Source organism: Carcharodon carcharias, chromosome 15, assembly GCF_017639515.1.
Source record: "Carcharodon carcharias isolate sCarCar2 chromosome 15, sCarCar2.pri, whole genome shotgun sequence".
In the NCBI taxonomy this organism is placed as follows: Eukaryota; Metazoa; Chordata; class Chondrichthyes; order Lamniformes; family Lamnidae; genus Carcharodon; species Carcharodon carcharias.
Window position 1 is genome coordinate 17882522 of NC_054481.1, and position 22467 is coordinate 17904988.

The 22467-nt window shown below is 40.8% G+C and overlaps 1 protein-coding gene across 8 annotated transcripts in view; it reads right to left on the bottom strand.

The window, feature by feature from the left end:
• Positions 1 to 535: 535 nt before the first annotated feature.
• LOC121288036 (general transcription factor 3C polypeptide 1-like) overlaps positions 536 to 22467 on the bottom strand; it is a 66660-nt gene continuing 44728 nt past the window's right edge. For 6 of the 8 annotated variants that reach the window (XM_041206272.1, XM_041206271.1, XM_041206275.1 and 3 more), the window contains 10 exons: positions 20806 to 20868; positions 19218 to 19311; positions 17301 to 17473; positions 16573 to 16857; positions 14780 to 15027; positions 10809 to 11095; positions 6962 to 7856; positions 3540 to 3600; positions 2189 to 2381; positions 536 to 949 (listed from right to left, as the gene is read on the bottom strand). In XM_041206272.1, the coding sequence (XP_041062206.1) occupies positions 740 to 949; positions 2189 to 2381; positions 3540 to 3600; positions 6962 to 7856; positions 10809 to 11095; positions 14780 to 15027; positions 16573 to 16857; positions 17301 to 17473; positions 19218 to 19311; positions 20806 to 20868 (2509 nt within the window). In that variant the 3' untranslated portion in view covers positions 536 to 739. Of the gene's footprint in view, positions 950 to 1941; positions 1991 to 2188; positions 2382 to 3539; positions 3601 to 6961; positions 7857 to 10808; positions 11096 to 14779; positions 15028 to 16572; positions 16858 to 17300; positions 17474 to 19217; positions 19312 to 20805; positions 20869 to 22467 lie in introns of those variants that run through there. The other 2 variants (XM_041206276.1, XM_041206274.1) reach the window with 2 other exon arrangements.

Below are 22467 nucleotides of genomic sequence, written 5' to 3' on the forward strand. Positions count from 1 at the left end.
TAAATCCTTCTATTACTTAACCAATTCTCTTTCCTTCTAATATACTACCCCTAACACCATGGGCTCTTAACTTGTTAAGTAGCCTTATGCGTGGTACCTTATCGAACATCTTTTGGGAATCCAAATATATTACAATGACAGGTTCCCCTTTATCTATCCTGCTTGTTACCTCCTCAAAGAATTCTAATAAATTTGTCACGCATGATTTCCCCTTCATGAAGCCTTGCTGACTCTGCTTGATTATAATATTCATTTCTAAATGCTCTGTTATTACATCCTTTATAATAGACTCTAACATTTTCCCAATGACAGATGTTAAGCTAACTGGCCTATAGTTACCTGTTTTTTGTCTCCCTCCCTTTTTGAATAAGCAGCAATTCTTGACTGTGAGATACAATATATAGCTATTTTGCTACAGGGTTGTAGCAAAAGATAAGCCAGTGATGATGAATTTTGTGAGGTACCAAAACAAATTAATATACTGGAGCTAAACCATCAGCATTCGAGAAAGCACAACAATTTCAAAAGCACAATCTAAGTTTTAGTAGAAACATTTATTTCTTCACTCTCAAGTGTAATTCAGTGCTATTCTCCTTAAAATTTAACTTCAGTTTTTTTATAAATAGTTCCAGATGGTCATGCAAGTTTGCAAACTTCTGAGATTGTCTATAGGAGAGGTCAGCGCCTGTGGAAAACATCCTTCATGTGAACAAGGAAACATAATCCTTAAAGCACGGTGTTATTGTATCCATTTGTTCCAGTTTGGTTCATGTGGAAAGACTTTGCCGAGTCTTAAAACACAGTCTATGGTAGGTTCATAAAAAACAGTAAAACTCTCAGACAATTTGCAATCCTGCACCTCAGAACCACTTGTGGGGGTGGAGAACAAGGACACGGGCTTGGCTTTGGTTAAGTAACGCTTTCTAATGCAGCCAATGGTTTCCAGAGCCTGTTAGTGAGAGCAGAAATTCAAAATTTAAGTTGAACATCCAGTCAGTAATGGGAAGTAGAAATATTACAATATGAAATTGGAAACTGTCGGAAACAAATGAAAACTATAATCTCTCAACATTCTACAAGAAAACAGAAAACGCTAGAAATCCAAAGCAGATCTTGCAGCATTTGTAATAAGAGTTCTAGGACTGAACCCTTGCTGGCTCCAATTAATCAATTAACTGATTCTGGTATTGTCACTGGACCAGTAATCCAGAGTAATGCTCCAGGGACCAGATTTCGAATCCCGCCATGGCAGATAGTGGAGTTTAAATTCAATAAAAACTTGGAATTAAGAGTCCAATGATGATCATGAAACCATCGTCAATTGTTGTAAAAACCATCTGGTTCACTAATGTCCTTTAGGGAAGCAAATCTGCTGTCCTTACCTGGTCTGGCCTACATGTGACTCCAGACCCACAGAAATGTGATTGACTTTTACATACCCTCTGAACAAGGGCAATTAGGGATGTCAATAAATGCTGGCCTAGCCAGCAACGCCCACATCCCATAAATGAATAAAATAAAAGCCTGCCCTGAAAAATCAGAGAAAGGCAAGTGTGTATTTTTTTGCCGGATCTGGTTCAGAAATAGAGGTTCCAACCCTGAACGGAAGATTTGGGCCATCATCCTGTCAATAGCACAGCCCTGTTTGTGGGAGCTTGCTGTGTGTAAACCTACATTTCCAAATTTCAACATTTAATACAGTTCAAAAGTATTTTGTTGGCTGTAAAACAGTTTTGGATGCCAAGGTTTTGAAAGGTGCTATATAAACACCAGCTTTCCTTTTTGTTTGCTACTATGGGAAGGATAACTTTTCAAAATTCTATTCATGAAAACACTAACTTATTTGGCCACATGTAATGGAGAAGTGGAACCTGAAAAACACAACTGCCAGATTGAACTATAAAACATTTGGATATAATGAAGGAATAAAATTACAAGTGCTCCATCACCTCCATCATCTGTTGTTCTCTCGAAGACTCACACACCATGTCTGGGAATAAGAATAGATCTAATATGAATGATTAAATTCATTCAATTTGTCATGGGCTGTAAAGCTAATTTATGATTGGTAGGAAATTATCAGCAGACTTGGCAATGAATACATGCAAAAAATCTATCAAATAAATCAGGAAGGTGGTTCCACTGCAATTCAAACTATACTCATGTATCCAAAATAAAAAAAAAATACCTGTAATATTTCCAGTATGATAACAGGCTGCAGCACAGCACTGTAGTAACTCAATAGCTTCTGTTTTGTGATCCCAGGTTTTGTCATAATATGGTACAGCATGGCTTCTACCATTCCTTTACACACAGGTTTATTCAAGCTCCCATCAACAATCCTCCAGGGATGGCAGACAAAACTAATTTGTTCAAATTCACTAAGATTCAACCAGAAAAGCAGTTTCTTAATAAAAATGTCACGATTGTTTTGCGTAAGGAAATGTAACAGATACAATAGTTTCTGCAAAGACTATTAGCATATTCAGAATGACCAGCTTGCGCTTGCTAGCGATATAGGAAATTATAGGGACGGAGTTCTCTTCTGGAGCCAGGATTCAAATCAAGCTCACACTGATAAGATTAAAATCTCTTGGGAGAAGAAAGAAGTAAGTATGCCAGATGACATATTGGGCAGTTTCAGTTCTTGGTTGGTTGTAGGCCTGGATCCACTGGATAAAGCTGCCTACCTTTCACAGTTTCAAATTGGAATTTTAGTCAGGGAGGGCACGAGGGAAGTGACCGTGGAAAATATGACATCAGTGTGATAGGGGACACTTCTGTGGTTGTGCTTGAAGCTGCATCACTGAGGAAGTAGAGGGAGATGCTCTGCATTTGGCTAATTTTGTACGTGACTGAGGAGTACCCAGTGCTTCACAATGAATGCAAAGGATGGAAAATGCCTCCATTTCTCAGCACTGATACTGCCCCACAGGACAAGTCAGTTACAATGCAGGATTGTCCCACATATCGACTACACAATGAAATTTGAATTTCAACTTCATTGGATGAAGTTCTGGACTGAACCCACTTAACAACTTCATTTCAAAGCTCAGCATTCCACCTGGGTAGTCTATTGGTCTGCCATTTATTGGAAAGGGGCGTTTAGTTCCCTGTCATGAAGTTATGCTGTTGCTTGGATGTCCTTGGTAGAGACTGATGAATCCCACAATCAGACCTCCTGGGGGAGAGGGACTGGCTGGCAAGTGGTTGGTGAGATATCGCCAGAGGACTGGCCTCAGATTCTTAAGCGTGGAACAAGGCATAGAAGTTCCTACTCAATGTACAAGAATTTCCTTAAATCACTACATTTTCCAGCTTACATTATTGTCCGAATTTGACAGCCAGTCAGAACCCTTTGGATCACTTCAGGCTAAACATTGCCAGCCTGGCCCTAATGATTTTAGATCTCATCTAAATAATCACAAACATGTTTCATTTTTCCACAAGTGCACAAATTCAGATTCAGTTTCCTGATAAAAGGCGTTTTTCCCCCTTCAATTAACAGGGAAACATTGTAATAAATGTTAAGCACCTACCTTTCGGATGGGGTTTGCACTGTATTTTCTATGTTGACATTCTCCTTAACTGTATCATCTCCTACAGAGAAAGGTTAAAGACAACTTAAATTTGAATTCTACGCGCAAAGAGAAAAACCCAAATCCATTCATGTGATTTGATGTGAAGATGACACTTAAATGCAATTCATATATCGTTACTTGGTAGTACAGGACTCCAGTATTGCTGGAAAAGAGACACGCTGTTGAAGATTTTTTGTATTGCACTCATCAGTGCAGAATAGCAAGAATACCAAATCTCAAAGGGAACAACAGCTTATACTACATGAGAAGAGGGTGCTGATTGGTTGGCAATGGACTCTGATTGGTAAGTGTGTTGCCATGGGGAATGCACCAGGAAACAGTTAACTGCCAAGTTTTAATTTAAGTTCAAACCAGGAAAGTTGACTCTGATTGGTCAAGGCATTGCCATGGGGAATGGCTAACCCCCAAGCTTTTGTTTAGTTGAAAAAGGCATAATTTGTGGACACATTCTTCCTGTTTGCAAAGGACAGGGTGAGTGTGAATATATGTGGCTTTAACACATGTAAGTGAACCACACTGCAAGCCCAATTGATAATCTTAATTTGGCTGTCAGTGTAATTCTTAGCACAATTGGGATTGTTTGCAAGTGTTGTCCAGTTGCAGAATCACATCTAAGGTTGGACACTATGTTCGGAGTTTTGCAAACATGGGCAGGTTGAGCATTGTCAGTACTTTGCCTGTGTGAACAGCTCAAGGGGCATGCTATTTGATATAGTCCACCAGTCATTGGGACATACGGCCTACATACCTGGCATCACACCGGCACACCACATTACTCATTTTGTGGTAGGCAGAACGTCATTTTGGTTTCATGGTAGTATCCTGTTAATGGAGAACACCACTTGTGTTGCTACTGCACAGGAGCGGCGTGAAACGGCTAGTTTCACCTGTCCCTCACATTTTTGTCGCTCACCTTATCCTTCCAGGCTAATCTGAGGTAGACTGGTACATAGATGATACATTTGCTATATTTGAATCTGCAACTGAATGTGAGAATTTCCTTACACCCATTAATGGGCTCCATCCTGCAGTCAAATTCACTTTTGAAGTGGAGCAGTCAAATGAGCTCCCTTTCCATGATGTGTTAGTTGAGAAATCAGTCAGTAGGTTCTCTACTACTATCTACCACAAGCCTACCTTAACTGGTCACCGTATGCATTGGGATTCCTACAGTTCCACGTACTATCAGATTGGCCTTGTCTGCAACCTCATAAATAGGGCCCAAGCCATTTGCTCAACGTGCAAGCTTGATGCCAAAATAGGGTGCAAAACTATCCTGTGGGAGAATGGCTACCCCGATCAGATCATTGCTTGCAGGATATCACACCTACGGCCGCCACTTTTGGTCCTGAAAAGTGCCCAGTCTACCTCATATTACCGTGGAAGGGTAAGGTGTCTCAAAAATTAGAGCAACAGGTGAAGCTAGCTGGTTCGTGCTGTTACAATGCAGTAGCAACACAAGTGGTATTCTCCACTAACACAATGCTGCCATCAAGCCAATAAGACGTTCTGCCTACCACGCAAGTGAATAATGTGGTAAATAAATTTCAGTGCCAGTGTGATGCCAAGTATATAGGCCACACGTCCCAACGACTGGTGGATCATATAAAATAGCACGTACTTTTGGTTGTTTGCAACAGACAAACTACTCATCATACTGAACCAGCCCGTGCTTGCAAAACTCAGAACATAGTGTCCAACATTAGATGTGATTCTGCGTATGGACAACATTTGCTAAACAATCGCGATTGTGCTAAGAGCCAACAACCAATTTAAGATTATCAGTCAGGCTTGCAGTGTGGTTTATTCACATGTGCTAAAAGCCAAATATATTCACACATAGGGCTCTGTCCTTTGCCAACAGAAAGAACATGTCCATGCATGCTCCAATTTTCAACTAAACACAAGTTTGTGTGACAGCTATTCCCTGGTTCATTCCCCATGGCAATGCCTTGACCAGAGTTGACTTGCTGGCTTCAATTTAAACAAAAGCTTGGCAGATGACTGTTCCGATGCATTCCCCATGGCAACACCTCTACCAACCAGAGTCCACTTACCAACCAATCTGCACCCCCTTCTCATGTAGAATAAACTGTTGTTCCCTTTGAGATTTGGTAATCTTGCTGTTCTGTCCTAATGAGTGCAAGACAAAAAACTTCAACAGCATGCCACTTTTTTAAAAACAATCTTCATAAGCTGAATGAAGAATTGAGCATTTCTATTACTGAGAAGTAATAAAGGAAATACGTGTGGTAACGTGGTAGTTTGGTACTTGAGCAGGGGTGGGAGAACAAGCAGAGACCAGTATATTTCCAACAGGCAGGGCAAAAATGGCATTGGGAAAGACAGTTATTGAAGCCACTTTTGCTTAGCTCTGTGCAGTCAATTGCAGAGAAAATTTCGCCTAGAGCCTTCAGAATGAGAGAACTAATGGATTAAAAAAAAACAATGCTGCATAAACGCGAGAGGGTTTAAATAAGATCAGCAATCTTGTGTGAGGTCTTTGGCATTCCCTTTGCAAATCCAGCTCCTGCAAAACGTGCCAAACAATTTCAATGAATGTATGGTAGAACTGAGGTCCAGTTAAAGGCACTACCATCAATGCACAGTGATGGAGCCACAGGCAAACAGAAGGACAGCAGAGCAATTTGATTTCTTTAAATCTGGTGACGGGGAGAGTGGTTGAAGAAGGAGAAAAGAACAGGTCACAAATCTTTAGGCTCTGCTTTACCATTCGTTTCCAAAAAATGTTTTTCTTCTAAATTCGTGTAGCCTGGTGCAAGATGCAGGCAGCTTGCCAGTTGCCATGAGAAGCTGCAGTTCACCAAGCTATGATCAGCAGCTCGTCCCCCTTGGAGATGTTGTAGCTGTTAGTTCTGTTTCCCTGAGGCTCAAGATTGCAGTGGGAGCAGAATGTGGAACATACCTGTTCTCCTGCCACATTACCTGTGGCTCGGTGTGATGATATAAGCCAGCTCCATGATGACACTTTCATGTATTTTAATATTCTGATTACTGAAGGATATTACATTATAAAAAAGTTTAAATGTTACACAAATTAATGGAATGCAGGCAGCACAATAAAACTGAGGAATGTTTTTCTTCCTCTAAACCCTCCATCAAAAACAGTACAGAAAACACAAAATGTACTGATAAAAAAAGCTGCAAAAGATAATTAATTGAACATTACAAAAGTTAGAATAAACAGAAAACGCTGGAAAGACAAGGTCTGGCAGAATCTAAGTTAATGTTTCAGGGCATTACAAAAGCTGGGCTAGTTTTAAGTAACAACACAAGGTTTCCCTGCATTGTGCTGAAGTACAAGTCATGTGCTGTAAAGCTTTGTAGATATGGGTTACCTTCTTCCGGAAGCTTGGGTCTGTCCTCATTCTTGCTTACTTGAAGACTTTCGTCTTGCTGTGAATGTTCCACTGGACCGGCCACAGAATTCTTTTCCTGAAGCAGAACTTGCCCATCTGCAGGTGGAGTGGTTTCATTCCTCTGTTCACTCCCTGCTGCATTGTCTTGGGGAAATCTCAGTTGTCCTTTTCCATCTTCTCCCATGGACTGCTCATCTGGCTGGCTAGATGCTGATGGGATGTTTGGACCTTTAATGTCATACGAAGAGCTGAACACTTTGCAGTTTCCATCCTTATCTTGATCTTCATCCTGACTGCGTTCAGAATCTACCTTTCCTGGTCCACTGTGCAGGTCCGGGGATTTGACTAATTTATATCCTATGTGATGCTGAGGGAAGCCAGCCTTTGTTTCATCCACTGTGCTGACTAGAGGTTTGCTCCTGACTGAAGAATCACAGCTCAAGTCAGAAGGCTCACTTCCTCGATGAGGAATTTTAATAGGAAGCCCTTGGTCAATAATTTCACCTTCAACTTCCTCAATGGTCCTTTTTCTACTTCCAGTCAGTGCCTGTATATTACTTAACTGAACAGCTTCATTCTGTACAGTAGTGGACTCCAATTTATGCTGCTCAATTTCTTTCTCTGTGCCAGAAGTGCTAGGATCAGGCTTTGTATTGTCCTGATATCCTTCAATGTCCTCTGTACTTTCCTCAATGTTCTTTGCACTGGACTCTGTCCTACCTTTGGATCCCACATCAGTAAGATTCGTTGGTCCAGTTTTAACACTTCTCCGCACACGGAATGGATGAAGCAGCCAGGGATAAGCGTGTGTTATAGCAACCAGCCGCACTCCCGAGCCACCAACTTCTACCATTTGGTCCAACTCAATCAAATCCTGCAAGATGGGAGAAAATATCATGCTGAATGAAGCTTCATTAAGCATAACAGAAAAATTACTTTCCTCAAACTGTTGACAGATTTATAAAACCACCCTTTGACAAAGAATAAGCAGTAACTCTAGCCCATTATTTTAAACAGTAAGGAATTTAATTAATTTCTGCAATGATTTGAGCTGACTAATGTTTTCCATTGCTCCACCATTGTTGTCTATGCTTCATCTGCCTAGGCCCTAAGCTCTGGAATTCCCTCCATAAATCTGCCTCTTTTAAAAAAAAGCTTGTATTTACATTGCACTTTTCACAACCACCAATGTCTCAAAGGCTTTACCGCCAAGGAAGTACTTTGAATTGTAGTAACTTTTGCAATTTAGGAAACACAACAGCCAATTTCTGCACAGGGAGCTCCTACAAACAGAACTGTGATAATGACCAGATAATCTGTTTTTGTGATGTTGATTGAGGGGTAAACAATAGCCAAGGCACCAGGGATAACTCCCCTACTCTTTTTCAAAATAGTGCAACAGGATTTTTTGCATCCACCCAAGCTGCTAGATGGGGCCTCAGTTTAAAATCTCATCAGAAAGTCAGCACCTCTGACAGTGCAACACTCCCTCACTACAGCACGGGAGTGTCAGCCTTGAGTTTGTGCTCAAGTCCTGGAGTGGGTCTTAATTCAGAAACATGTGACTCAGAATGCTACCAACTAAGCCATGGCTGACATGTTTAAGATTCTCCTCAAGACTTCGCTCTTTAATCAAGCTTTTGGACACTTGTCCTAAAAGCTCCTCATTTGGCTTGGAGTCAAAATGTTGTCTTATAATGCTGCTGTAGAAGCCCTAGAGAAATGTGACTATGTTAAAAGTGCTATACAAGTTCAATACTCTGTCCTAGTTTATGTTTTTGAGGTTCTTGCAAAATTGAAACAGTATCATAAATAACTAGACAAGAATGTCAAAGATATTCTTGCTTTTGCTGTGTGAGCACGAAACACTTCATGCCTATTTTAGCTTCCCCCCACCCTAATGTGTGGTCATGAAATGCAGAATGATTAGTTACAGTCATTAATTACTCTAGCTGCTACCAGCCACCTCCAACTCCCGTTTATGATCAATTGACTAAGTGGCAAACTTGCAGAATGAGCTACTTTTGCAATTTAAAAAAAAAAAGATGGCGCATTATGCCATGACCAGGCGTTCTCTTTAGCAGTCAGAAGAACAGAAACTGATTTAAAGAAACATCATTTTTAAGTAACAATAAGTTAGCTTGAGTGCTCAAAGCTAAAATAGTAACCTTCTTGTCAGGCACCAAGATGATCTTACAACACAATTTTTAAAAAGGTCATTGAATAAACCAGGTTTTAAAACCTACTACACAACCGCAGTTTTACACTCGTCATCGTGAAATAGATCCAAATTTGACTGTAATGTACAGGACAACCTGGATTATCTAAGATTTACATATTACTCCTTACTGGTTTTAATAGCTGCTACCCCCTTGCTTACTGGAAAACACAGCTGTTTAGTAAGCATATAGTCTTCCTTTAGTTGGAATGGATCTCTCACCAAGTCTCAGCAGGGTGAGAGAGTGAAGATACGATTCTGAGGGGAGATCCCTACCTGTACTGACTTTGAGCTGCATTAAGGATATCTGTGGACAAGACAATGGGCCTCCTGAAGGTGCCAAAATTGGGTGATGGGATGAGCAGTTAGAAGAGAGAAGTGCCGAGGCCAACTTAAAACAACTTTAATACTCCAAGTTTCTCAAACTACTCAATGCAAAAGATTGTTTGGAAGCTAATACAAAAGCAAAATATTAGAAATCTAAAATAAAAACAAAAATTGCTGGAAACGCGAGAAATAGAGTTACTGTTTCAGGTTGAGATGACCAGGTCGATTAGAAGCATAAATAACCCAGGAGAGGCCTCCCCATAGTCAACAACTAAAAATGAATTTCTCCCTGGCAGTGGTGTCATTAGCACTTAGTGGAAATAGTGAAAACTTATTACAAAACATGGCAACCTCATGGTAACATGACTGACACTTAGCTGCTCTCAGAAGCAGCCTAGAAAGCTACTCCGTTGTATCAAACCACTACAAAAGCTGCTACTACCACCTTCTCAGGGAAACAAGGGGTGGGCAATAATGCTAGCCTTGCCACTGAAACCCACATGCCAAGAACAGATTTTTTATAAATGTCAACTGTTAGAAAGGCCTGCGCTCATTAACACTTTAGTACAAGTGATAATGTATTTGTGTCCTAAAAACAGATTCATTATATTAAAAGAGAAAGACTTGCATTTGTATAGCATCTTTCACAAACATTGGATGTCCAAAAGCGTTTTACAGTCAATGAAGATCTTTTGAAGTGCAGTCACTATTGTAACTAATTTGCGCACAGCAAACTCCCATAAACAGCAGATAATCTGCTTTTGTGAAGCTGAATTAAGGATAACTATTGGCCAGGACACTGAGGATAACACCCCTGCTTTTCTTCACAATGCCATGGATATTTTATGTCCACCCGAGAAAGTAGACAGAGGCCTTGTTTTAATGCCTCATCTGCAAGACAGCTCCTCTGACAGTGCAGCACTCCCTCAACACTGCACCGGAGTGCCAGCCTTGATTTTTGTGCTCAAGTCCTGGAATGGACACAGAGCAAGAGCGTTACCAACTCAGCCATGGGTGACACTAAGAAAACCACACGTTGGTCATAATGCCAAATTGTTTGACAACAAACATTAGTATTAATTAATGTAAAAGAAAATACAGCCAGATTAAAAAACACAGATATTATCTTAGCCTACTTATTTATACTGGGCTCATCAAAAGGTAAGTTTAAGAATTATAAATACCATAAACTAAGATTGATTTAAACTTAGAAACATTTAGTCACCTAGCAATTGGATAAACACCTCTAAAGACCATTAATATTTTGTATTTAAGACAAACCTGCAGATACTGTTTTAAAGTCCTGGTTCTTCCATTCAGCACTTCCTCATACTGAACATATTTCTTGCCTAGTTCCACTGCCTCCATCCCAAAGGTAGAGCATGCTTCAATCTCATTGGTGATTTCTTGCATGGCTGTCAGGTCCTCAGGACTGTATTTGAGCTCCTCTACAAGCTGCTTCTTAATGTTCTCTCCAACATACACATCAGTGCTGGGCCTCAAAACCTTGGTGAATGCACGAGGAAGAGCATCTGGCCCTGAAGCAGTTTGAAACAAAGTAGCTGAACCTGTTTTGAGACAGAGTCCAGGGTGTTAAAAGTAGTTAAGATTAAAGGAAAGTATTACTGAAAGAAAAGTGCTGGAGAAATTAATGGGACTGAAAGCCGATAACTCCTAGGGCCTGATGATCTGCGTCCCAGGGTACTAAAGGAGGTGGCCATGGAAATAATTGGATGCATTGGTTGTCATCTCCCAAAATTCAGTAGATTCTGGAACAGTCCCAGCAGATTGGAGGGTGGCAAATGTAGCCCAATGATTTAAAAAAGGAGGGAGAGAGAAAACAGCAAATTAAAGACCGGTTAGCCTAACATCAGTAGCAGGGAAAATGCTAGACTTTATTATGAAGGATCTGATAACAGGACACTTGGAAAATATCAAAAGGATTAGACAAAGTCAACATGGATTTATGAAAGGGAAATCATGTTTGACAAAGCTACTGGAGTTTTTTTTTGAGGAGGTAACTAGCAGAACAGATGAGGGAGAACCAGTAGATGTGGTGTATTTAGATTTTCAAAAGGCTTTTGATAAAGTCCAACATAAGACGTTAGTGTGCAAAATTTAAGCACATAGGATTTGGGGGTAATATTTTGGCATGGATTGAGAATTGGTTAGCAGACAGGAAACAGAGTAGAATAATTGGACCTTTTGCAGAATGGCAGGTGGTGACTAGTGGGGTGCAGCAGGGATCAGGGCTTGAGCCCCAGCTATTCACAAAATATATCAATGATTTGGATGAGGGAACCAAATGTAATATTTCCAAGTTTGCTGACGACTCAAAATCTGATGGGAATGAGTGGTGAGGAGGGTGATAAGTGGCTTCAAGGCGATTTAGACAAGTTGAGTGAGTGGGCAAATACATGGAAAATGCAGTGTAACGTGGGTAAGTGTGAAGTTATCCACTTCAGTAGGAAAAACAGAATGGCAGATTATTATTTAAGTGGTGATAGATTGCAAAATGTTGGTGTACAAAGGGACCTGGGTGTCCTTGTACACCAATCACTGAAAGCAAACATGCAGATGCAGCAAGTAGTTAAGGCAGCAAATGATACATTGGCCTTCATTGCAAAAGGACGAGTACAGGAACAAGGATGTCTTACTATAGCTGTACAGGGCCTTGGTGAGACCACACCTGGTGTATCGTGTGCAGTTTTGGTCTCCTTACCTGAGAAAGGATATACTTGCCATAAAAGGACTGCAGCAAAGGTTGTTCAGATTGATTCTTGGGATGGCAGGATTGTTGTATGAGGAAAGACTGGGTGGACTAGGCCTGTATTCACTGGAGTTTAGACGAATGAGAGGGGATTTCATTGAAATATATAAAATTCTGACAGGGCTGGACAGACTTGGGGGGATGCAGGGATGATGTTTCTGCTGGCTGGTCGTGGGGGGGGTGGTCTAGAACAAGGGGTCACAGATACAGGGTAGGCCAGTTAGGACTGAGATGAGGAGGAATTCTTCACTCAGAGGGTGGTGAACCTGTGGAGTTCTCTACCACAGGAACTGTGGAGGCCAAGTCACTGAATATATATATAAGGAGGAAATAGAGAAGATTTCTGGACTCTAAAGGTGTCAAGGAGATATGGGGAGAGTACAGGACTACGGCGTTAAGATAGAGGATCAGCCATGATCATATTGAATGGTGGAGCAGGCTCAAAGGGCTGAATGACCTAGCCCCGCTCCTAATTTCTATGTAAAACAATTATCGTAGAAATAGAAACCCTTCAGAAAGAGGTAATTTTGGGGAATAAAATGCGACATTAGATTCTGAAGATAAAACAAACTGAAGAATCAAATTACTAATAAAAAATAAAGTGGATAGAAAAGCATCATCACAGATAGTACTGCAGGAATTGTGGTGAGAAAACTACAGATGCTTTTTCTAGTAACAGGAGCTCACTCACTTTTAGAAAGATTGAATTTGAAACTAACAAGGATCAGCCACAGGAAGTCAGTTAAAAAAAAACTATTACTCGTTGGGTTTGAGAAATGATAGCCTCCACTGTGCATCGTTCTGCTATACATGAGGCTATGCAGACAAAACATTGGACATAAGCTATCTCACAGGATGCAATCAACTCTTACTACCACTAATGATCCACTTGTTAGTCAAATTAGTAATACAGGTACAGTACCCCAAATTTGGCCGTCCAGAAGCCAGAATTGTCCAAAAACAGGATATTTTTCTCTTTGTGAGGGCTGCTCAATATTTACAGCATGTTTATAATTTACTCTGTTTGTTTGCATGTTATCACATCAAATAACATATGCCTTAGGTACCAGCATTCAGCAGCTGTCCTGTGTGTGGGAATTGATGGTGTGGACTACCATTATATCGGTACCATTTGGTCTCCTTCATTCCTTGTGTCTCAGCGTGTGTTGCCACCACTGCTATACGCCCGCTAACATTAAAGATGGCCACCGAGATTGCTCTGCGCGGGTAGAGCTGTTTGTTTATGCACGGAGCGATCGCTGACGTCATTCCGAAGCACCAGTGTGAGATCCCTGATCCATTTTTACTTGGCAAAGTTCATTCTTGTCAAACTTGAATCAAGACTAAGAGCAAAGATGGGAACACTTGTTTATAGTTGGGCATGGGGGCAAGTATTTAAAGAGTTTGGAGATGAACTGATCAAAACGGTTGTCTCCTCAGACACAGTTCATTGGTTTGCACCAATGTAAAAATGCATAATTTAAACTGGTAATCCAAAATCTGGGGGAATCCGAAATCGGGCATAGCCTTTGTCCCCAGGTTGCCGGGTTTGAGGTACTGTACCTGTATTCAATAGCTGTACATTGGTACCGCACTGAAAAAAACCCATCAATTTAAATCAGTGTTTTAAACCAGTTAGTTTAAGACCAAGGCAATCAATTACAAAGCAAAGCAAGCAGATAATGGTGGCAAAATGAGTTCCGTCAGTACAGTAAGCTCACTCTTGTCATTCTCTATGCCTCTCACTTGCACTAATAGTGACCATCATCACTGCCACAGTGTGGCACTCCATCTAGTGGTCTGATTGGAACTTGCTTTTAAGATCTGGTAGGCAGGTTTTATTGAAATTTATTGTACACTGGGGCCCTACAGCACATTACAGTTGTCCTCTTGCCACTCAAAATAGAATTGTTAATTACCATTTTATGAATCAAAAGCTTGACCTTCTGCGCAACTTGTATATTCACCATCGGAGAATGCACCGCAAAAGATACAGGATGCACACTCTGTCTTCCTGAATCAGGCTCTGACTGACGATTAACACTGAACTGAGAACCAGCGGACTGAAAAACCATCAAATTTCACCCAAAATACGAGTTGAAAGAAACCTCAGTGGATATAATTAGATTAGGTCATTTGGTTTAGTGAATCCACCAAAGCAATAAAACCTAAAAGTCTTTGCAATTCTTTTTGGTAAATTTTGATCATATATCGGAGCCCGCCTGTCCCTCTATCTGGGTATGCTGCAAACGCAGCTGTCAGTTTGTGCAGGTACCCTCTGACATTGTAAAGCTCGAATCATACGATAAACCTCAGAATTCACAACATTTACAGCAATGCTGCTATCAAAAGTATTCCCTTCACTCTGAACTTTGGTAAAGTCAATTGCATGGAGTGAAAAGTTAGAAAGGAGAGAAATATTTACATTGGCAGATTCAAATCAATAACACAAGAAATAACATTCTAAAGATTAATAACTCACCATCATGGGTGCTCAAACATCCATGAGCTGGTGTCGAGCGGACTTTTAACCTCACTTGACATGAATTGACTACAATGTTATCATTAGGATTGAGGTTGCGTGTGCTAACAATGCCCGGTGCATAATACCCCCTCATTAGCAAGTAATTGGTATGCGAAGCCTGAGGAGCCTTCACTTCAAATTTGGGTTTATTTCCAGTTTCTTCCAGATCATCATCCTCATAGTCATCTATGCCTTCCTTCCCCAACCTAAAAATACCAAAGCAAAGCAGAGTTAAATCAATCCTCTTACCATAATCAATTCCAAACTCAAATTATTGCACTTGAGCTGATGCAGAAAAATATTTTGCAAAAAAAGCCCAAAGTGCAGATCCACCCAACCATAAATTGTTTATGAGTTACCTGTTTCTTACTCCTTCCCTTGTTCTGATCCAAATTCTGCAATATGGCAGTGCACAAAATAAGTGTGCACAATAATAAAACAAAAGGCCGGAAACCAAAACAGAAGTGATGGTGTAGTGGCATTATTATTGCCGGACTAATAATCCAGAGACCCAGGGTAATACTCTGGGGATCTGGGTATGAACCCTGCCATGGCACATGGTGAAATTTGAATTCAATAAAAATCTGGAATTAAAAGGCTAATGATGACCATTAAACCATTGTCGATCGTTGTAAAAACCCATCTGGTTCACTAATGTCCTTTCGGGAAGGAAATCTGGAGTCACACGTAGGCCACACCAAGTAAGGGCTGTAAGGACGATGCCCTCTGAACAAGGGCAATTAGGATGGGGCAATAAATGCTGGCCTAGCCAGAGATGCGCACATGAATTAAAAAAAAAGGCCAATACCATATTGGTCCCTTACAACTGTTCAGTAAGCCACACATTTACATTCTGTACATAAGGTAAAAGCAAAATACTGCAGATGCTGGAAATCTAGAACGAAAACAAAAATACCTGGAAAAACTCAGCAGGTCTGACAGCATTTGTGGAGGGGGATACAATTGACATTTTGAGTCCGTATGACCCTTCTGGATGTAGGCTTCGCTGGCTGGGCCAGTATTTATTGCCCATCCCCAGCTGCCCTTGAGAAGGTGGTGGTAGCTGCCTTCTTGAACCGCTGCAGTCCATTTGGTATAGCGCACCCACAGTGCTGTTAGGAAAGGAGTTCAGGGTCATACGGACTCGAAACGTCAACTGTATCCCTCTCCACAGATGCTGTCAGACCTAAGATTTTCCAGGTATTTTTATTCACATTCTGTACATGTTGCCTATGTTAAGAAGTAGTTAGCAGCACTGGGTTATTTTGTCACTATTTTGCTCACAATAATACACAGGCTTTATGACACCTGTAACTATGCACATTATTTCAATGATGAGTAAACTGTCGAACTCCCTGGACATTTCATTGAGTACAGAGTGCTCTTAATTTAATGTTGCTTATTTTAAATAATTTGATAATTTTAAGAAGAACACTAAATTCCTTCTTTGCTGTTTTATTTAAGTTGCCTCTTTTGAGGTATTGGACAATTCCATTCTTTTCCTGGTGGAAAACAAATTTGGAAAGCAGTAGGATGCCCACTGGAAGCTATAAAAATATTCTGATCTAAAGTTGATACCTCTCACTCAGTTTAAAAAGTATTCAAGCACTGATTAGAAATGAGCCTGAACCAAAATATAAATAAGGTGTGCAGAATTAATATTAGGTATCCAAAACACAGTAATCGAGTGGGGTTTTGGGGGGTGGGGGGGTGCATGGAGGGCAACATTCATAATAACCAGATCTCCTTACCTTTTTATAACTTCATTGTCTACAAGCGTGCTGTCCACAACCACAATCTGCTCAGGTACTGAGACATGGAAAGAGAGCAGACCAAGGATAAACAAGGATATTGTAGCTACACAGTAGCCGCCATTTCCGTCCAAAGGGTAGGTGACCATTTCTGTCTCAACGGGGATCTCTTTATCCTGGAATGAAAAGGTGTTGGGGATGTCTGCACTTCCCGCACTCTTCAACTTCTGAACAAAATTATACGACTCTGAACAAATGTTGCTGGGAAACCGCCACATGAAGTTCCTATAACAAATCATCCAGATGAAACATTACAAATGATGAAAATGAAGGCATCAGCCATCAACTAGGCAGCAAGGGTTGCTTCACAACAATCTTCTGTAGGAGATATGCTGCACAACTTTGACCCACACAGTAGTTCAAAACTTAAAACTGTAATCCTTTTGAGGTTTGCAATTTGGAATAAACGTTTCAGCAGAATCGCTATGCATTTTCAAACTTTTAATTGAACATGATTCCAAATAATTAAGTGGGTGCTCAAAAATGTAGGTTGCTAATTCACTGCACTAAAGTAACTTACCACACGTGCTAAATCCAGTGATAGCCTGTTCAATTCATTGCTGCAGTTTGCAAAATCAACACCTCACATTAAGCACTGATCATAAAAGCTAAAATTAGCACATGGTCAGAGTTTAGCAGCTCCACTTAAAAAAAAAATCATCCCCTACCTGTAGTACGCCTGCGATAATTGGTAAGACATTGGTGCGAAGGGCAAGGCTCGGCTCTTCTTGGGACCCAAAGCTTTACTGACCCTGCGACGGTTTACCAAGCTTCGCTGTTGGAACTCGAGAAACACTTTCACCAGTACTTCATCCTTATATTGTTTGTATAGATGAAAAGTCTAGGGAAATAATAGTTTTACACAAAATTACTGATCCACAATTTATGCCAAACATACGCCATCCTGATTTAGCACAAGTTTAAAAAGTTTAGAATCAAATCAGTTTTAAAATACAATAGCAAGGAACATGGCTTATTTTGCCAGTTCTACTGGAGCCTTTATTTGTTTCTTCTTAAATGCATTTTACCAGTTGTACAAAGCAGCAGAGAGGAGAAACATTACAGGATCCTTGTGTATCAGAGAAGCTTCTATTTTTCCAGTGGAAGGACAGTTCATTCAGGATGTGGGCATCTCTGGCAATGCCCCGTGTTTATTGCAAATCCTTAATTGTCCTTCAGAAGGTGGCTGAAGTTTCTTGAATATAATTGGGTGGCTTGCTGGACCATTTCAGAGGGCAGTTGGGATGTCTATTACTTCTGTACACTGCCTGTGGGTCTGCAGTCTGAGAGGCCAGACCAGGTAAAGACAGCAGATTTCCTTCCCGAAATGACATTAGTGAATCAGGGTTTTTTTTTTACGACATCCAATAGTTTCAGGGTCACCATTACAGATACTAGCTTTTTATTCCAGATTTATTTCATTCATTAAATTTTAATTTCTCAGCTGCTATGGTGGGTGTTGATCGCCTATCTCCAGAGTGTTAGTCCAGGCCTCTGGATTACTAGTCCAGTATCATAACCACTATGCTACTGCACCTGATAGATGATAGAATGGACAGAAAATGCATGGCGCTTTGAAGCATTGATTGAAATGCTCAGTCTAGTTACTGTAATATTAGGGCTAGTGATTTAATCTATGATTTATACAGCCTGTCACAATGATTGCAAGTTTCCTTGTGTGAATCGACACAGTGACTGCACTGGGTTCTATGCCAATCAGCAATATGACAACTGAGCTCAATCCAGTTCTGACAAGGACCTCTCAGATGGCTATCCCCAAGCTAACTCAGCGGTGCTGAGGCTTGGTTCGTTAGGCTAGATAACTCTGCAGAATCTGAGACTTCACTGGTTTAACAGCTAACCACCTTAACCAGTTAAGTTGTTGGAGGGCAGCTACATTTTTAACCAACTTGTTATTCATTATTCAGCACTATTACAGGGACTGTGATAGACGGACAGATAGAGTAGCTGAGTACTGAGGCCCTCTATATCTTACAGAGATGTGGCTCAGTTGGTAGTATTCTTGTCTGAGTCATAAGATTCCAGGTTCAAGTGCCATTCCAGGGCTTGAGCACAAAAATCAAGGCTGACCCTTCAGCGCAGTACTGAAGGAGAACTGCATTTTTAGAGATGCTGGCTTTCAGGCGAGATGTTAAAAATAAGACCCAATCTGCCATCGCAGGTGAATGGAAAAGATCCCATGGTACTATTTTGAAGAACAGGGGAGTTAACTGTGGTGTCCTGGCCGATATTTCAGTCAACACCACATGATCAGATTATCCTGGTTATTATCACATTTGTTGCTTGTGGGAGGTTCTGTTTACAACTTGGCTGCCGTGTTTCCTACATTACAACAGTGACTGGTCTTCAAAAGGTACATCATTGACTATAAGATGTTTTGAGGCATCCTATGCTCACATAAAGTACCATATAAATGCAAGTCTTTCTTTACTTAAAAAGATGATTTAAACTATAGGCTAGTAAGAAGTCCAATTCCAAATTAAAAAGATACATCAAGAAGTCAACATGCTTACTAAAGTAATATGAATTTGAAATGTGGTTCACCACTTCAGTTACGTAAATACCTGAAAAGACTGGCATGATTTCATCTGTGTATCTGAGAGAGCCAATGTGCTCTGAATGAAATTCTGCAGAACCAAGTAATGAATATCATCGATGCTATAAAAGAAAAAAAAGTAAGCTTCCTTCAAATCCATCAATGCTGACACCCAAACATTTATATAACAAAACAAACTCAATTTATACCTGAACACCTGCGGTCTGTCCGCAGAAATGACCCAAACCTCCCTGTCGCTTGCCATTTTAACACTCCACACTGCTCTCTTGCCCACGTCTGTCCTTGGCTTGCTGCATTGTTCCAGTGAAGCCCAACGCAAACTGGAGGAACAGCACCTCATCTTCCGACTAGGCACTTTACAGCCTTCCGGACTGAATATTGAATTCAACAACTTTAAGTCTTGAGCTCCATCCTCCATCCCCACCCCCTTTCTGTTTCTTCCCCCTTTCTTTTGTTTTTTCCAATAAATTATATAGATTTTTCTTTTCCCACCTATTTCCATTATTTTTAAATATTTTAAAATCTTTTATGCTCCCCCACCCCCACTAGAGCTATACCTTGAGTGCCCTACCATCCATTCTTAATTAGCACATTCGTTTAGATAATATCACCAACTTTAACACCTATGTGTTCTTTTGTTCTGTTGTCTGTGACATCTTTTGATGATCTGCTTCTATCACTGCTTGTTTGTCCCTATAACCACACCAACCCCGTCCACTTCTCTCCCCCCACCCAAACCCAACCACCCCCCCAACACACACACACCTTAAACCAGCTTATATTTCACCCGTTCCTTGGATTCACTCAGTTCTGTTGAAGGGTCATGAGGACTCGAAACGTCAACTCTTTTCTTCTCCGCCGATGCTGCCAGACCTGCTGAGTTTTTCCAGGTAATTCTGTTTTTGTTTTGGATTTCCAGCATCCGCAGTTTTTTTGTTTTTATCAATTTATACTTGTTTGGTTTGTCAATAGGAAGGTGCAGCCAATCAGCTACTACCAGCGAGACTCCCTCTGCTTCGTTCAAACTCTACTATTGCTGCCAACTGCAGTTTTCAAAAACTTGGGTCTTATTTATTGTGTCAACCCTTGATAACACTGCCCTGTGAAATTGTACAAAACAGTGCTTCTCCCTTAACAGTCCCCGGGACTTCCTTATTACTCTAAGGGATAGATTTTGATCTTGTACAGCTGGAAAACAGGAGATAATGAACGGACAGACAATGTTTTGGGGGGGGGGGGGGGAAGAGACAAATCAGTGGAGCTGAAAAGCAAACTGTCAACTCTCTATCACCCAAGTGAAAATTTACCCCTAAAATGTATTTTTTGCTGGAAGAAGGTAGGAACTTCAGACCAAAAGTACCTCCCAGATTGTATTCTTCCCCTGTAAAGATCTGTTGATCCGTAGCATTTCAGATGTCTATTACTTCTGAACACTACCTCCAACTGTATTAGACGACAAAACCACCAGGAATAGAAACTGCCTTTTCTATATACAGGATGATATTTAGTCAAAAAAGTTGTCTTGCCATATCACTGCTTACACTTCAGTATCTAAACCTGATCTTTGAAGATGTGTATTGAAGTGAATAAACTACCTTTTAACGTTATCCTGCTTCTGGTTTTCATTGCCTTCTTCCCCAACTACCAATATCTTGAACCTAGGCAAAGAATAAAATACAAAACAAGGAACAGTGTGCATTTAGAAGGAAGGAAAACAACAGCCCTAGTTATCTCACCCCAAGGTTTATAAGCTCCATTTCTTCCATCTCCATATGTCTCACTGCAGCAGAGACGGTAGAAAAAGGGTTAGTCCAAAGCTTTATATTCCCATCACTCTGGGAACCACCACATACCTGTTCAGTATGTCTTGCAGATGGACTTGGCTGATACCAGGAACTCATTTACAGAATTTTAATGGCACAGGAGACCATTTAGCCCATCATGCCTGCATCGGCTCTCCAAATGAGCATTATGACCTAGTGCTATTGCCCTGCCTTTTCTCCGTACCCCTGCACATTGTTTCTATTCAAATAATCATCTAATGCCCTTTTGAATGCCTTGATTGAGCCTGTCTCCACTACACTTCCAGGCAGTGCATTCAGACCCGAACCATTCATTGTCTGATAAAGTTTTTTCTCACATCACATTTGCTTCCTTTGCATATCACTTTAAATCTGTGCCTCTCGTTCTTGATCCTTTTATGAGTGGGAACACCTTCTCCCTATCTACTCTGTCCAGCCCCCTCATGATTTTAAACATCCCTATCAAACCTCCTCTTAGTCTTCTTCTCTCCAAGGAGAACAGTTCCAACCTCTCCAATCTGTCCTCATAACTGAAGTTTATCATCCCTGGAACCGTTCATCTAAACGTCTTCTGCACTCTCTCCAATATGTTCACATCCTTCCTATGGTGTGGCGCCCAGACTGTACACAATACTCCAGCTAAGGTCTAACAAGTGTCTTACATAAATTCAGCATAACCTCCCTGCTCTCGTATGCTATGCCCCTATTGATAAAGCTCAGGATACTATATGCTTTATTAACTGCTCTCTCCACCTGTCCTGCCACCTTCAATGATCTATACACATATACACCCAGGTCTTTCTGCTCCTGCACTCAGTTAAAAATTTCACCTCTTATTTTATATTGTCTGTCCATGTTCTTCCTACCAAAACTTATTATCTCACACTTCTCCGCATTGAACTTCATCTGCCACCTATCTGCCCATTCCACCAACTTGTCTATGTCCTCTTGAAGTTCCACACTGTCCTCCTTGCAGTTCACAACACTCCCAAGCTTCTTATCATCCGCAAACCAAGATCTAGATCATTAATATATATCAGGAAAAGCAAGGGCCCCAATACCGACCTCTGGGGAACTTCGCTGCAAACCTTCCTCCAGCCCGAAAAGTATCCATTGACCGTTATTCTCCGTCTCCTATTTTACAGCCAATTTTGTATCCACGTTGCTACTGTTCCTTTTATTCCCTGAGCAATAAGTTTTCTCATAAGTCTGTTGTGTGGCACTGTATCAAATGCCTTTTGAAAGTCCACGTACGCCACATCAACAGCATTACCCTCATTGACCTTTCCGGTTACCTCTTTAAAAGGCTCCATCAAGTTAGTTAAATATGTTTTCCCCTTTAGAAATCAATGCTGGCTCTTCCTTATCAACCTATATTTTTCCATGCGGCTACTAATCCTATCTTGAATAAGTGTTTCTAGAATCTTGCCCGCCACTGAAGTTAAATGACTGGTC